Here is a 15,634-nt window from a genome sequence, read left to right as displayed (position 1 = left end):
CAGAGATCTCATCTTGGGCATCCTTGTCTGAAGCCATGCCCACCTATCACCTTCTAAACTTCAGGGTATATGAAGTCTGAACCCAGTTTCTGTAAGAATATCCTACTTCTCATACCAACCTTATGGTTCACACTGGTCTCAATTCCAGGACAAGCAGAAGTCTGGCAACCATGCCAATAGCCAGGGATAGACCACAGACAATCCCAAAGTCATAGTTACTTAACTTTCAGAAAGCACTGGTGCTTTTTTTTTTTTTTTTGGTCAGCACTTTCCATCTTAATTATGATCTGCTTAGGTAAACATTCAATTAGTTTGCCTTCTGTGAGCATACACCAGCTGGTCGACTGAGGAAGAGGAGGACAGAAGACTACTGCTAGGCAAAGGCGAGTGAGTTGGGAATTTTAAATCTTGTGGCAGAAAGAATAACAGATTGGACAGAAATAGGCCAAAAAGTTAACAGTCACTGCTTCTGGTTGTTAAGATTGTGGGTGATTTTTCTTTTCTCTCTCATCACAATTTTATATTTGTTCCAAATTTTGTACAATGAGTAAGCATTACTTTATAAAACAAAAGGTTAAAAAAATCACATTGCATATAATATAGACTGGATTAGTGAGCACAACTGTTTGGTCTTGTCACCTTTAGTTGGTGAACTCAGGAATGTCAGGCAAGTGAGATCTGGAAGACGGCCAGATCTTAGTTTAACTTCTTCTGAATTTTTCAGAACTACAGCCTATACCTAGAACCTTAAGCAGTTATCTCTTAAATGTAAACTTGTGGCTCCAGGGCCAGATAAAGAGTGTGGCTAGCTCAAAGTAAACCTTGCTGACAATAAAATGGTAAAGTTAAAAAGAAAAGAAAGAAAATGGTAAAGTTAAACAAAGAAAGTAGTAAATTGCCACACCCTAGGGACATGGATTTGCTGGGAGTCCCATTCCCAGGATTCTACCCTGATATTCAGGATGTCCAGTCTCTGAGGTCCAGACCAGTGACACCAAAGAAGACACAGCTATATGATGTGATATCACAGTGTTCCATCAGGATAGCCCAGGAGCCTGTCAGGTTGACAGACCATTGCTCAAAGATTTCAGGCTGGTCACAGGACCATCCTGGGTCAGAATGAGTCAAGTTGTTTACTGTCTTTTCCTATTATACCCAGAGTAGCTTAAAATCTTGATTTTGGACAGCCAGTGTCACACCAGTCTGTTTTAGTCCATACCCTTCGAGAACCACGGCGGCCTCGTAGCTTGGAGGGTGGTGGTGCCAGCTGAGACTCCCCCAAGTCAAGAGTGTAAGAGGGTGGGGAAGCAGCACGCATGCTCTTCACCACCTGGATACTGTCCTCGGCCAACGGAGGTAGGCCCAATTCTGCCCGTTTCTGTATTTTGAGGGTCTGCAGATGCTCAAATCCACCGAGGGTAAACTAAAAGTGAAAAGGAAAGGGACAGAGAAGAGTGAGGAAGGGAGGTATATCAGATAACACAAGGTCAGAGAAACATAGCTAGGAAGAAAGAATTCCAACCTCCTGGCTCCTCAGATTCCCTCCGGAATAAAGAAGCAAAAAACCAGAAATGGGCAAATGCGGATGCCACCCCAGGCTGAGGAGCTCAGGGGTCAAAATAAACTATTTTTTTATTTACTGAATCAGAGCTGGAAACATCACCAGAAATTAGAAAAGGGACTTGTGTGGCCTCCACTGAATAAAACAGGAAATGATCTCCCTTTTTAAAGGACACATCCAGATGTGAGTGAACCTACACAGTCACTCAATTTCTTCTGCAATGAAGACAGTTCCTCCTGTGAGGCTGGCCTGAAGCGTTTGTTGTTCAACCAGAGATGGTGGATCAGGCTGAATTAGTAACAAACTTTCAACCATACACTTATCAGGGCTATGTATGTATGTATACATGCATGTACTAGATACATGGGAGGGCAAGTACTAATCCTAACATTTTATAGCTAGAGAAACTGAGGCAGAGTTGCACAAGGCTCCTTAGTATCAGCAGAAGATCTCCCAAATTTCAGCCAGCATTCCTTCCATGAGCCATCAGCTCTATTAGGGGAAGGGGTCAGTGACACCTTGACTCACAGAGTAGCATCTCCCATCTATCAAAGAGAGACAGAAACCTGCTCTGACACAGCACATCTGCCATCTTTAGCGTGGTCTTGTTGCCCCTCTTTGCTAGCCGCTGGCTAGCAGCTGCCACCAGTTGTTGGAGTCAGAATAGAGGAAACTGAGGGGGTTGTTGCTGAGCTGATGAGATGGGAATAGGGGGATCAGCCACTCACCATGACCACCTTCCAGAGCAGAAGCAGGACCTTCTTTATGGGAAAGTGGGGGGCCAGGCCACTGCAGAATTTGGTAACCATAGAGAAGAGCAAAAGGGCAAAAGGCTCCTCGTTATGCATGGAAAAGCCTGGGGGTGAAAAAAGAGGCAAGTGTGAAAGTGAGGATGACAAAGCTGAAACCCTACCCTTGTACTGAGTCTGGACACACTGAGGAAGTCACTCACCTCCCCTGAAGAAATCTAGAGAAACTGGTCCTGAAAAAGGAGGCTTAGTGAGCCCCCAGAGGAAAACCCCTCAAAGGCAGAAAAGGAGGCTATTAAGGTGAAATGGCTTGGCTCCCAGAGTTTCAGTGATGCTTTGAGTGTGGATGCCAAGCTAAAAGTAACAGTAATGAAAATGCTGCTTTTTGGCTGAGCCACTCAAGATATTTTGTGGACCACAGTTCACTTTGCCACTCCAATAAATACATTTTTAAAATTCCATATGCCTTCATATATTATTCCTGTTAAATGACCACATGAACTTACATGTGAACAGAATTGAATTTTCAAGGTGATTCAACCAATTTTTTTGATGTGGGATTTGTGATGGAATGGGAAAAGGATGGCTATCCCCATTTGTAACCAAAGAAACCAACACAGAAGAGTTCTATGACTGGTCCTAGCTCATAGATACAGGTGATCAGTCAAGCCCAGCCCTTGTGTCTCCCATAACTCCTAAAAGAAAAATGTTAATTAAAAAAAAAAAGAAAAAAAGGACTATCTTTCTCTCCTAGGCAGATGGTATGCTTCCCCTCCACCACTACACATCATTCCCATCCTTCCTTAAGTGCCACTTCTTACTCAGTTCAGTGCGGAAGGTCTCCCGGGCTGTCCTCCACCCACAGGGGTCTGTCTCTCGCTCCAAGCGGATATTTTCCACCATTAGGTACATGACACTCAGCAGAACCCTGAGGTTACAAAAGGGTCACAAGAGGTTCCTGAGACAGTTCCCAGCCCAGCTAGTAGTCACAGACCTCAGGGATGATCTCAGTGGGAGCCCAAACCAATGAGGTTAGATAGAGGGCAATGTCTGGGATTTGAGGACGAGGTAAACCAGTGCTAATCAGCCCCCTCCTGAGCCCTTAGTCAACCCCACTCACCGGAGCTCTGTACTATCAGCAATGGAGACAGCAGGTTTCCGAAGGGCACTGCCACAGGCCTGACTGTTGCTGCCATGGGGAGGAAGGAGAGAATAGGAACTCTCAGAACCTTGTTTCTCCTACCTAACATACCCACAAATATGAGTATCTGCCATTCCCTGGTCACTAATGAAACTGCTTTATGGTAAAGGAAGCCCATAGAGAATTCTCTTGCCACCTCAGTAAACTCTCATCTGTGTGAAGACAGGCAAGGACAGGGTCTGTGACATTCATTCCTCTTGTGATCCCCACTATGCCTAATACTGTGTTAGACATAAAATAGACGCAAAGCAATACCTGATGAATAGTAAGCAGATTTCACCCTATCTAAAACTTCTGGGTGAAAAGAAAGAGACAAAATGAGGGGTCCCTGGAGCATGGATTCCAGAGTTAGGCTAAGCTACGATGGTACTTGGATTAAAAAAAAAAGAACCCAACCATGATAAGACCCTGAAGCCTAGGACTGAAGCCATAATTAGGACAGAAGCTGCTGTTGAACCCAACCTCAGGGAAGAGGACAGAACATCAGGAGACATGGCTGGATGGAGGGGAACTGTCACAGCTGAGGTGTGCATAGTCCCAGCTCCCCCAGGGGTCTCTGTGGAGGAAACCAGCATAGGACATGAGGCCCTCCAAGGAAGATGGTCTAGGTCAGCCCTCCCTTAAGGCTTCTCACTCGATTTCCATGTGGAGTAGCTCCAGGAAGGCTGAGAAGGTCCCCATCTGATAGAGCAGGAAGCAGTTGTACCTGGACCAGTGTAGCACATCGACCTCTGAATCACATTCCCCAAAAGTGCCTAAAGGACCAGACAGTTGCCAGAGGGGTTGAGGAGGGGCAGGAATTCAGTCTTTTCACCCTGTCCCATGATCTTAAAACTTTCTTCTAACAGCCTGCCTAACAATTAGGCTGGGAGAGGTAGGGCAGTGCTTCTGAGCACTCTCTTCAAGGAGACAAGAGAAAAAGAGGGTAGACACTAGGGTTAGGTCCAATGTATTCCTTAGTGGCCTGTCTTAACCCCCCAAAATACTTCTGAAATAAGTAAGAATTCAAGTACAAGTAGTTTATTTGGGGAGTCATCCTAGCAATCATCAGTACAGAAGTAGTAAAGTAAGATAGGGAAGACATGGCAATCAAGAGTTCAACCCCAAGGGGAAGCTTTACAAATGATATAAAACGCACAACTCAGTTACCCTATCCAGGGGAGTGAGACATTCAGGCTATTTATCAATTTACTCCTGCCAGTCTTTTTATGAGGACTGCTGGACTCAGAGAATACATTAATTCCCTACACTTCCTGGTTACCCTTTGCGGGCTGCAGAGAAAGCCCCTGGGCACAAAGACCTTAGTACTGGCAGCTGGAAGTTAGCCAGAGCACCAGATCCAAGAGTAAGGGTGGTATTACCTTATTTGCTAGAGTCTTCCCTTCACCCAATGTCTACTCTCTTTCCTCTCCATTTATTTTTTTTCTTTTACAATTTTTTAGCTCCCAGCCAGTTGGTTTGCCAGCAATCCTCTTGTTTATGATGTCCTGATGTGTTTTTCACTTCTCCGGCTAGCCCATGTCATTTTGCTTTCTAACACCTGGCTAACAGGTCTCTTCTGGGAAGCCTTCCCCAACTAATCTCATTTAGTTCTGATCATTTCCAAATTACCCACAGCATCCCTCTTGCTGTTGTATTGGCTTGAGCCTTCAAAATGCCAATGAAAAGCCATGTAGAGGGCCCTTATGTGAGTCTGTGACATATCCCTATCTCCACTCAGTGTTGGGGCCAGGCCACTGCTGATGAAAGATGTCTCCATGCTCAGCTGACTGCAGCATCAGCTCTGATCACACTGACTTTCTTACTAATCTTAACATATACCTCTGTACCCTAGGTTAGAAGAAAAAGAACCCCAAAGAAATCATGGCATGCCTAAGATAAAGGTGGATTCCAGGGGATTCAGAACAGTATCTGACCCCATTTCTTCATTTTCCTTATAAGCATAGATTACTTCTGGTACATGTGTCCTTGAGAAGTAGGGAACCTTGCTGAACAGTCTGTCTCCTCTCGCTTCCTTCCCCAGCCTCTGCCCTTCTCAAACTGGCAAGTGGAGGAACTCACCTTGGGCCAAGTAGAGAACAGCTCGGGCCACTTTCAGGCGCCGCTCCCTACTAACCACCTCCAACCGGTCCAGAAGTCCCATCACATACGTCTTTTGGGCATCTTCTTCCAATTCCAGCCATTCCTTGCCTTGCACTAGGGATACAAGGCCATGTATATCCAATGTTGGCTACTGCCATCCCTTCTTGGGAAGGCTTCTGATAGTGTATCTACCGTGATCTCAGCCCTCAACAAATACTTTTCTCCAAAAGATTTCCTAGCCAGGCATGGTGCCACATGCCTCTAATCCCAGCACTCTGAGAGTCTGAGGCAGGAGGATCACAAGTTTGAGCCTGGCCTGGGCAACTTCATGAGATCCTGTCTCAAAATTAAAAAATATAAATGACTGGAATGTAGCTTAGAGGAAAGGTCCTGGGTTCAATCCCTAGTACCAAAAAAAAAAAAAAAAAGAAAGAAAAAAGATTTCCTTATTTTAAACTTTTTTACTGGGCTAAGGATCAAACCTAGGACCTTCAACCCAAAGCTTTCCTTAACTGAGAAGGGGTGAGAAAAAGATCTAAAATATGCTGGCCTGAACCTACTTAGTGGATTCATATTCAACTTTCCTTCTGTCCTCCATACCAACTTATTCTGTTCCTTCGCTGCCTTTCCTCAAGGAATTCTTTTTTTGTTTTGTTTTTTTTTTCCAGTACCGGGAATCGAACTCACAACCTTGCACTTGCCAGGCAGGCGCTGTGCCACTGAGCTAAATCCCCAGCCCCATCCTCAAGGAATTCTTGTCTCTGTCCACACCCAAATCTAGTCGTGGGAGGCCTAATATGAAATGACCTTTCACACTAGTGCCCCAGCTAAAAGCTCTGCTCCTGAGATACTTTCTTACTTTTCTATGGCCCTTCATGTTTTTTTCTTGGCTTTAGCTAGCTTTGTGGTATACATATCTCCCCACTGCTACCAGACTATAACCTCTTTGTAGAAGCTACAAATTTACCTTCATTCCTGCTTCTTGCCTCTCTGACACAACACATACTCACTGCACATTTGTTGAATCATGTAGTGAACTGACATTGACCAAATAAGGAAAAGGAAATCTGAGGGTATCATAGTGTGGGTACATAAAATTGCTACTGAGAGTGGGCCAGTTAAAGGCAGGGGTTAAATGTTAATTTCAACGATTCAGCCAAGTGCCGGGCTCCATGACCCACAGTCACTAGGCCAACCTAGCCTCACCATTCTCTGTCTTTTGGCCCTTTATACAGAGAAAGAGGCTCAATTTAGGCTTCTTCTGTTACTGCCTCTCTACTTGAGATCAGAGAACTCCATATCCTATGCAAAAGAAGGGAAGGGTGTATTGCCACGGAGGACCATACTTTGTTTTAGCCTTTTCCTGGGTCAGACTGGGACATTATGGAGGGAGAAAGTATGTCTCTATGTGTAAGGATCTGGGATCACCTTGAATCTTGAAATCTTCTTCAAAGCACCTCCTGTTAGCAGTGAACTCCAGGTTCTCAGTGTAGCTATACAATTCTGTGGCAAGAAAAACAGAACAGAGTCATTTAGGAGACCCCTAGCAGTAGCCTGGGATGGAAAGGGTTGCACATAAGAGCTGAAGCTTCTAACACATTCCTGTGTCCAATTCAATCCAGAGCCAGCTTCCTCCCTTGCAGAGTACTTAAAAATAGCCACTTGTGTCCCTGGGTGATTAAACCATCAAACCTGTCCTCCTCATGCCAGCTGGCTGCTGCAGTTGAGAAGGCAGCCCTCGACATTTGGTGAGGGCCAGGAGGTAGGTTGGAGTACAGAGGGCTTAATGTTATCATGCCTATTTTTCAGGTCTATAACCCATTCTGTTCTGTCAGCTTAGGCTGGAACTGTCCTATCTCTAGAAAAGAGCAAGGCAAATATAACTCCTGAAATTTAGAGGCAAGATATAAATGCTATTTAGGAAGCCAGGGCAAAGGCTAGAAAAATACACACTAGATTGCTCTTCAGCATTCGAGGCAGTAGTTCACTCTCTCCCTGTTGAGTTTCCTCCAAGGGAATAGAAGTTTATGTTCCTGCCCATGGCCACCTGGGCAGAGGTAGCATCAAATGATATAGAAAGCAGCTACAGTTGCCAAACGGCTGCTTGTGCCCAGAAAACTCTAACTTCATTGACAATAGACTCTAAATACAAAATTCAGGTTTGAGAATAAAAATGTGCTTTCCCATACACACACACAAACTCCAGAATATTGTATCTGTAGTCTCATCTTACAGAGGATGAAGAATTGAAAAGTTAATAGGTGATAAAACAGATTTCCTCAAAACCTCTATTCCCCCTAGTTGAAAATAATTCACAAAGGAAGAAAAATTAACTTATATTCCAGCCAGGTGTCTAGTGGCTGAAAAACACCTTTTCTGGGAGCTAGTGTTTTTGAGCCAGTTCCAGAATCTGGGAGTGACCAGAAGCAAATCCCATCTCTGAATTTTAAATACTCAGTTTAGTCATAGTGATGAATGTGGTACATATAGCTTGTATATTTGTTTTTTGAGCCAGAGTCTGACTATGTTGCTCAATCTAGGTTTAACTTCTAGGTTTCCTCCTTTTTTAAAGTCTCAAATGTCTGGGACTATAGGCACATGCCACAGCACCTGGCAAAGATCTCACTGTTTTTTGTTTTTTAAATAGTGGTACTGCAGATGGAACTCAGGGCCTCATGCATGTTAGTTAAGCAGTCTACCACTCTACCACTGAGCTACACCCTCAATCTTGGATATATATTTTTAAGAGTAGAGCACCACTAGCCAAGTGTGTATGGTACATGCCTGTAATCCCAGATACTGGGGAGGCTAAGGTAGGAGGATGGCAAGTTAGAGCTCAGCCTGGGTAACTCAGAAAGATCTTGTCTCAAAACAAAAGACAGCGGGGCTGCAGATATAGCTCAGCGGCACAGCGCAGCCTGGCAAGCACAAGGTCCTGACATCGATTCCTGGTACCCACAAAAAAAAAAAAAAAAAAATGGAAGGGATAAAGATGCAGCTCAGTAGTTCAGTGCTTGTCTAGCATACCATAGGCCCTGGGTTCAATTCCCAGTAGTATTACTGAGAGGCAGGCGAGAGAGAGAGAGGAGAGAGAGAGGAGAGGAAGAGAGACAGGAGAGATAGTGAGCCCACCAGAAGTCCAGCTGCAAAACAGTGTGGCCATACCACGTTGAACATAACAGATCTTGTCTGGTCTCTGAAACTAAGCAGGGTTATAACTGATTAGTACTTAGAGAAGAGAAAAAGAAAGCAAGGTTCTTAGGTGCTGTACTTTCATTTTGTTATTTTTTGATTTTAGGTAATGAAATTTCATACACAGCGTAGTATATACTAAGACATCTATACGTCTTCTACCCAGATTAAAGAAATGTTAGTGCAGTACCTGTCATATTTGTTTGAGACAATACCTAAGTCTATCTTACTCCCTTCTCTACAATCAACCACTATGATGCAATTGGTGTGTGTATCCTTCACATGCCCAGTTTTAGACTTTTACTATGTATGTATGTGTCTCTAAACAGCATATAATATTATTTGTTTTAAAGGGTTTTTTTTTTTTTTCTGTCTTTTTTGAGATAGGGTCTCACTATGCAGTTCAAGCTGGCTTTGAGTTCACTTTGTAGCCCAGGCTGGTCTCGAACTTGGAAAGATCCTCCTATCTCAGCCTCTTGAGTGCTGGGATTACAGATGTGCACCCCCACACCCGGCTAAAGGTTTTTATCTAAACAGTATCATAGCTGGGCATGGTGTTGCACATCTGTAATCCCAGTATGCACAAGGCTGAAGCAGGAGTATCACCATGAGTATGAGGTCAGCCTATACACTATAATGAGACCCTGTCTCAAAAACAAAATAAAAAAATAAACAGTATCATATTGTATGAATTGTTTTGTCACTGATTTTATTTTTGGCATTACTGATATAGAAGCATGTTAATATAGATCAATTATATTAATGGCCATACACTAGCCTACTATACTCATACACTACAATTTACACCTTCCCCTACTGCTGGGTATTTTAGGTTGTTTTTAGTTTTTCATAATTATAAACAAGGCCATAATACACATCTCTGTACATTTTCTTGTGTTCAAGTGTAAGGTTTTCCAGAGTGTAGATCTAGGAGGAGAATTACTGGGTTATAATATGCACACATCTTCAATGTTATTAGATATGACCTAACTGCTTTCCAATTTTTGCTCTGCTCCCCCATATTGCTATACATAGCAGTGTAGAAAAGTGCTTATTTCTCTACACTCTCACCAACACATATTTTAAATTTTGCAGTGTGAAGTAATATTAATTTGCTTTTCCCCATTTATTAATGACGTTGACTACCTTGTATGTATTTATGTATGTATGTAGATGGCGCTGAGGACTGAAAGGTCCTCATGCAAGTTAGACAGGTACTTTACTACTAAGCTATGCCTCAGATCCATACATATCTATGGTATATATAAGTACATACTCATATATATTCACATTCTGGATGCTAACCCTTTGTTCATGATTTAGCTTAGCTTTCTATTTCTCTGTCACTCATCACAAAATTTATTCTGTCTCTATTCACAAGAATTTCTTTAAAAATGTCTTTTTTCTCTGAAAAAGCATATCTCAAAGTGTCACTTCCATGTGACAGAATATTTAACTTTCACACCATCTCCACCCAAAGCTTGTTTATTAATAACTATCAGTCAGCACGTGTAACATGGAGGCCTTGAATCACATTTGCCCTAAGCTAAAAATCAAGACAGAGCTGGGAGTGGTGGCGCACGACTGTAATCCCAGCACTTGGGGGGCTGAGGCAGGAGGATCGCTGTGAGTGCAAGGCTATCCTGGGCTACAAAGTGAGCTCAAGGTCAGCCTGAACTGCATAGCGAGACCCTGTCTCAAAAGACAATAAATAAATAAATAAAATAAAATAAATAAAGATCAAGACAGAAAGGAGGTCAGAACAGAGATGAATGAGATCCATTATCCCTGACTCACAAACATCCACTACGATGGATGCAGGTGACATGTCCAGCCTTGTTTAACTTAGCTGCCTAATCGTCTATAGAGTTTTCCTCAGACATTGCTGAGATTTTAATAAGGGCAGCGTCAGGAGAAGAAGAAAGATGGAGGTAGAGAAAAAGAAGGAAACAGAAAGACAGAATGGGATAGAAAGGGGATGGCAGAAATAATGGGCATGCAAAGACATGAGTGACAAGAGAAAGAGAGGGAGGAGGAATGGGGTGAAAGTGAAAAGAAAATTGACCTGGGAATACACTAAAAGAAAATAAAGGGTAAGCAGGAAAGAGCAACAGAATGACACAATAAAGACTACTATAGCCAAGGAAGAATTTATAGAAGGAAAAGTGAAAACAAAAAATATTGACCATTGGAGGGCAGAGAGCAAAAGAATTGTAGAGAACAGCCTTCATTCAATAGCCACCTGCAGACCCTAGAGAAGATACCAGAGGAGATCATAGGCCCTTCCCTTCGGGCTATTCTACTCGCCTCCAATCTACCTTCTTCATACCTGATAACTCTGCTGCATGTCCATCTGCATCTCCATATTCGAATTCCAGAGTTGGGCAGTCCACAGAGCCCTGTAATAAAGAAATTCTGGTAACTAAGGTAACTTTGAAAAGGGGTTGCCAAAGGAAAATTATACCTTTATTGCATCTTTTCTTGGAGACTAAGCTTAGATCAGGGAGGCAGCTACAAAGTCCCATTTGGCCTTTTCCTCTGAGAGGAGGTTCAGGGAGGGGCTGAGGGTTTCCATAGAGAATCAGAAAGTCTGGGTGAAGAACAGGATTGTGAGCAGATCTGAAAGCTATAATCTATCTCCAAATCTAATTTACATACACATGACCAGAGGAGCACCTAGTTATCTCTACAAAAATGAGATGGACAAAAACAAAAAAGGAAAACTGGAGGAGAATTGAATTATAGCCTCATTTTGGTCATTAATACACTATGATTGGAGGCATGTCTTATGCTATGGACCACAGTTCCTTATTTACAAAAGGAGATTCTTCAGTTCTAATATTTTACCACTTGAGGATTGTCAAATAAGGCAGCATCATCTCCACTCCAAGTTGCATTAAAGGTTAGTTTTTCTATGACGTTCTTTGCAGAATCCTATTAAAATTTTTTAATGATTCTGTTCCCAAACTTCCTTAAAATAATAAGGAGGTATTTCCTTCTAGCATATAGGAATTTTAAAGTGAGGCATGGTGGTGCATGCCTGTAATCCCGGCTCTCTGGGAGGCTGAGGCAAGACAATCACAAGTTTGAGCCATGCCTGAGTAACTTAATGGCTTAGTGAAATCCTGTCTCAAAATAAAAATACTTTTGAAAGGATGGGAGGAGGTATAACTCAGTGGGAAGGACCTAGGCTCAATCTCCAGTACCATCACACACACACACACACAAACACACACACACACTTCTAAAAATTCTGAATCTTAGCTTTGTCATATACTATGTGACCATGGACAAGTTAACCTCTTTGTGATTCAGTGTGGCATACAAAAGATATTTGGTCTTTGCCCTTGATTCCTGGCACAGAGGTCCTAACACCCTTAGGACTGTATGTTACTCACAATGAGCCACTGTCAACCATAGCAGAATTGAAGCTAAAGAGGTAACTCATGGTGGGCCTTTTGATAGTTTCAAGGGAGGGAATGGTCCAGCCAGAAAAATCAAACTGTATTCTGAGGGTATAAAGTTGGTACCAGCCCTATCTGGGCAGGGGAGAGAAAACTATAGATTGAGTTAAGTCACATGATCAATGGCTTAATCATGCCTAGGTAAGTAATGCCATATGGAAACCCTGAAACAAATACTTGGGCAGCTTTGGGGTTGGTGAAAAAACAGATGTGTTAGGAAGATGGTGCCACTTCAGCCCCTACCTTGATTCTATGCATCTTTTCCATTTGGCTATTTCTAAACTATATCTTTTATAAATATAAAAATACTCAGGAATGTGTGCTTGTGTGTAATACACGTGTGTATGTGTGTAGTATCTATCTATCTATCTATCTATCTATCTATCTATCTATCTATCTATATATCTGAGTTCTGTAGATCATTCTAGCAAATTATCAAACCTGAAAGGGGACAGGTCATGGTAACCCCTGAATTTGTGGTTGATTAGGGAGAAGTGTGCATAACCTGGAGACTCTATTTGTAGCTGGTTTCTAGTGTGGTGGCAGCCTTGTGAGACTGAGCACTTAATTTATGAGGGCAGATTGTGTGCTAACTCTGGATGGTTAGTGTCAGAATTGTACTGAATTGTGAGATAGCCAGTTGGTGCCAGAAAATTGTTGAAAAATGACATTTTCAGTTTCTCATCTGTAAAATAAAGCTAGTAACAGAACTTACTTTACAGGGTCATTTTAAGTATTAAAGGAATTAAAAGGAAAGGAACTTTGTATACTTGGTAGCAGTATGTGAGTGATTACGCTACTTACAATTTTAAAATTTTTTTATAAGGGCATTTTTCTCATAAGATTATGAAGTTCACTTTAACTGGTTATATAACTAGATGGATATGTATTAGCTTACTTAACCAATTCTCTACTGTTGAACCTCTGAGATATTTTAAATTTTTATTTTATACATAAAACTGTAATAATAATTTTTTCATATTTTGGATCTTTTCTAAGGATAGATTTTTAAAATTTTTATTTTATTCTATTTTTTGTGTAGTCTAGGCTGGTCTTGAATTCACTATGTAGCTCAAATTGGCCTCAAACTCATGGCAATCCTCCTGCCTCATCCTCCCAAGTACTGGTACTACAGATGTGTGCTACTACACTTGACAGGATAAATTTTTATAAAGAGAATTAATGCATTAAATCTTTTTAATATTTTATGGCTCTTTGTACGTTATCCCCCAAAGACACTGTACCAATTTATATTGCCAACAAAGCAAATCATGTTTAAATCTACTAGAGCAAAGATTTCCAAAGTTTTGCCTTTGGATTACAGGGACCAATGGGATGGGGGAGGGAGATGGAGGGTAGGAAATTATATAGGGTTATCAATGTTTCATTTCGGTAAGTAGCAACTTGAATTTTAAAAATATACATATATATGGAGAGAGAGAGTAGTTTAATACTCAAAAATGGGAAGAACTTAATTCAGAATAAAGGACAATCATTAAAAACAGTGTTTTTCATCAGGTACAATAACATTACTGTGATCTCAGCTACTTGGGAAGATGAGGTAGGAGGATCACAAGTTTCAGCCCAGCCTGGGTAACCTAAAATAAAAAACAAAAAGGGTTGGGAATGTAGCTCACTTGCCTAGCATGTTCCAGGTCCTGGGTTTAATCCCAGTATGGGGGGGCGTGGTTTAACAAACTGCAGGAAAATGACAAATACATTTTATATCATGTCCCAACATACACATACTCATACACACACGCACATACACATACACACACACACACTCATGAGAACTAAAATTTAACAAAATATTTACTCTCAGTATATGTGATCCACTGATATCTTTCTCTTTTTGGGTTTGTTTTTGTTTTGCTTTCTAGTATATATTTTTTGGACACAGGATCCTCCTAAGTTACCTACGATGGTCTTGAATTTGCAACCCTTTTGCTTCAAACTTCCTAGCAGCTGGAATTACAGGCTTTTACCAGTTTGCCCAGAGCACTATTTTCTATTTTTCTATTTCTCTTAAAAAACAAAAAAGGTATCATTCACAGGTTGTCTCATATAGTTTCAAAAACACTTTTAAATTTAACATATTGAACTACATTTCAAAGAAACTTACATCAATGCCCTGAATTTTCTTCATCCTAGCACAGACCAGTTAAACTCTGTCAAGAACCCTGAGAACCAATAAAGGAGAACCAGGAGATATAGCTAGAAGAGGTATAAGGGTGAATCCTTTTTTTTTCCTTCGGTGTTAGAGTGAATCCTTTTGCTACAATCTTTTATTAACAATTATCCTCTGGCTTCCTTTTTTTAGCATATGGGATTTTTATAAACTAAGCCTTCGGAAGAGGTAAGTCAACACTGTCTCTACAAATATATGATGTACAAGGAGGCTCTCTTATCCATAGTAAATCTCTTCTAGCAATTCTCTAGAAGCCTTAGGGAAGAATGAACATCATTCCCCTAAAAACTGTCTTCTACAGAACAGCAAAAAGAGGGAGGGAGGGAAAAGCAGATCCAGCACCTGGATACTGTGGTGACAAGGGGATGTACTGACGGGTATATCCTGCAGCAAGGGAAGGAGGAGAAAGCTAATCTTTCCAGCCAGGCTTTTGGCAGGCAATGAGCCCAGCTAGAGATGATCACTGCAGATGTTCATTTCCAGGCATGAGAAGTGCAGCTGCAGGCAATCATCAGGTAAACTGTGGTGCAAACAGACTGCTAGGTCTCTGGACACCGAACTCATTAGCAAGGCAACTGTTAGAGACTTTTCCTGAAGGAAGACTTGATAAGTGGGGGACATGCCTCCCACTTCAGAAGACAGACAGGAACAGGGGCTATTTTTAATACTTTCATAGAATGTATCATTCTGAACCTATTTTATTTACCTATTTGCATATTATCTGTCTCTCTACCTCTACTGGAATGTTAGCTCTATATGGGCAAAGACCTTTTGTTCACTGATGCATCATTACCCCCTAAAACAGTGCCTGACATACAGAAAGATTTCAATAACTAAATGATGAATTAAAAAATAATTCATCCTCCAAGATGATTTCTCTGTGGGTGAAGGAGGCACGGGGTACCCTAAAAGACAAGATCCTGAGCAAGGCAGACAACGAGGCGGATATGATCCAGGAGAGGGAGCATTAAGCTCCGCTAGTCTTTTCTCCTCTACTTCTATTTTTTAGAAGAAACAGAAGCTGGGGTCCCAGTACTTGGGAGGCAGAGAGGCAGGAGGATTGTGAATTTGAAGCCAGCTTGGGCTACCTATTGAGGGCGAGGCCAGCCTGGATTACACTGTGGCTCTGTCTCAAAAAAGTAAAGAAGAAAAAAAAAAAAAAAAAAAAGAAGGGTTGGAGAAAGGGGAAAGGGA

At 41.8% G+C, this 15,634-nt stretch overlaps 1 protein-coding gene across 3 annotated transcripts in view; it reads right to left on the bottom strand.

Moving 5' to 3' along the window:
• The window catches only part of Strip2 (striatin interacting protein 2), a 49,250-nt gene that overhangs the window by 31,325 nt on the left and 2,291 nt on the right, over positions 1 to 15,634 (bottom strand). For 2 of the 3 annotated variants that reach the window (XM_005402413.1, XM_005402414.1), the window contains exons 2-9: positions 11,115 to 11,184; positions 7,022 to 7,096; positions 5,573 to 5,707; positions 4,146 to 4,266; positions 3,431 to 3,499; positions 3,132 to 3,238; positions 2,290 to 2,417; positions 1,220 to 1,423 (exon numbers count right to left, since the gene is read on the bottom strand). In XM_005402413.1, the coding sequence (XP_005402470.1) occupies positions 1,220 to 1,423; positions 2,290 to 2,417; positions 3,132 to 3,238; positions 3,431 to 3,499; positions 4,146 to 4,266; positions 5,573 to 5,707; positions 7,022 to 7,096; positions 11,115 to 11,184 (909 nt within the window). The remainder of the gene's footprint in view (positions 1 to 1,219; positions 1,424 to 2,289; positions 2,418 to 3,131; positions 3,239 to 3,430; positions 3,500 to 4,145; positions 4,267 to 5,572; positions 5,708 to 7,021; positions 7,097 to 11,114; positions 11,185 to 15,634) is intronic. The other variant, XM_005402415.1, reaches the window with a different exon arrangement.

The sequence above is a fragment of the Chinchilla lanigera genome, unplaced genomic scaffold (assembly GCF_000276665.1).
Source record: "Chinchilla lanigera isolate Chin_1 unplaced genomic scaffold, ChiLan1.0 scaffold00078, whole genome shotgun sequence".
NCBI lineage: Eukaryota > Metazoa > Chordata > Mammalia > Rodentia > Chinchillidae > Chinchilla > Chinchilla lanigera.
The sequence above is the reverse complement of the archived record's forward strand: the minus strand, read 5'-3'. Positions and strand labels throughout refer to the sequence as shown.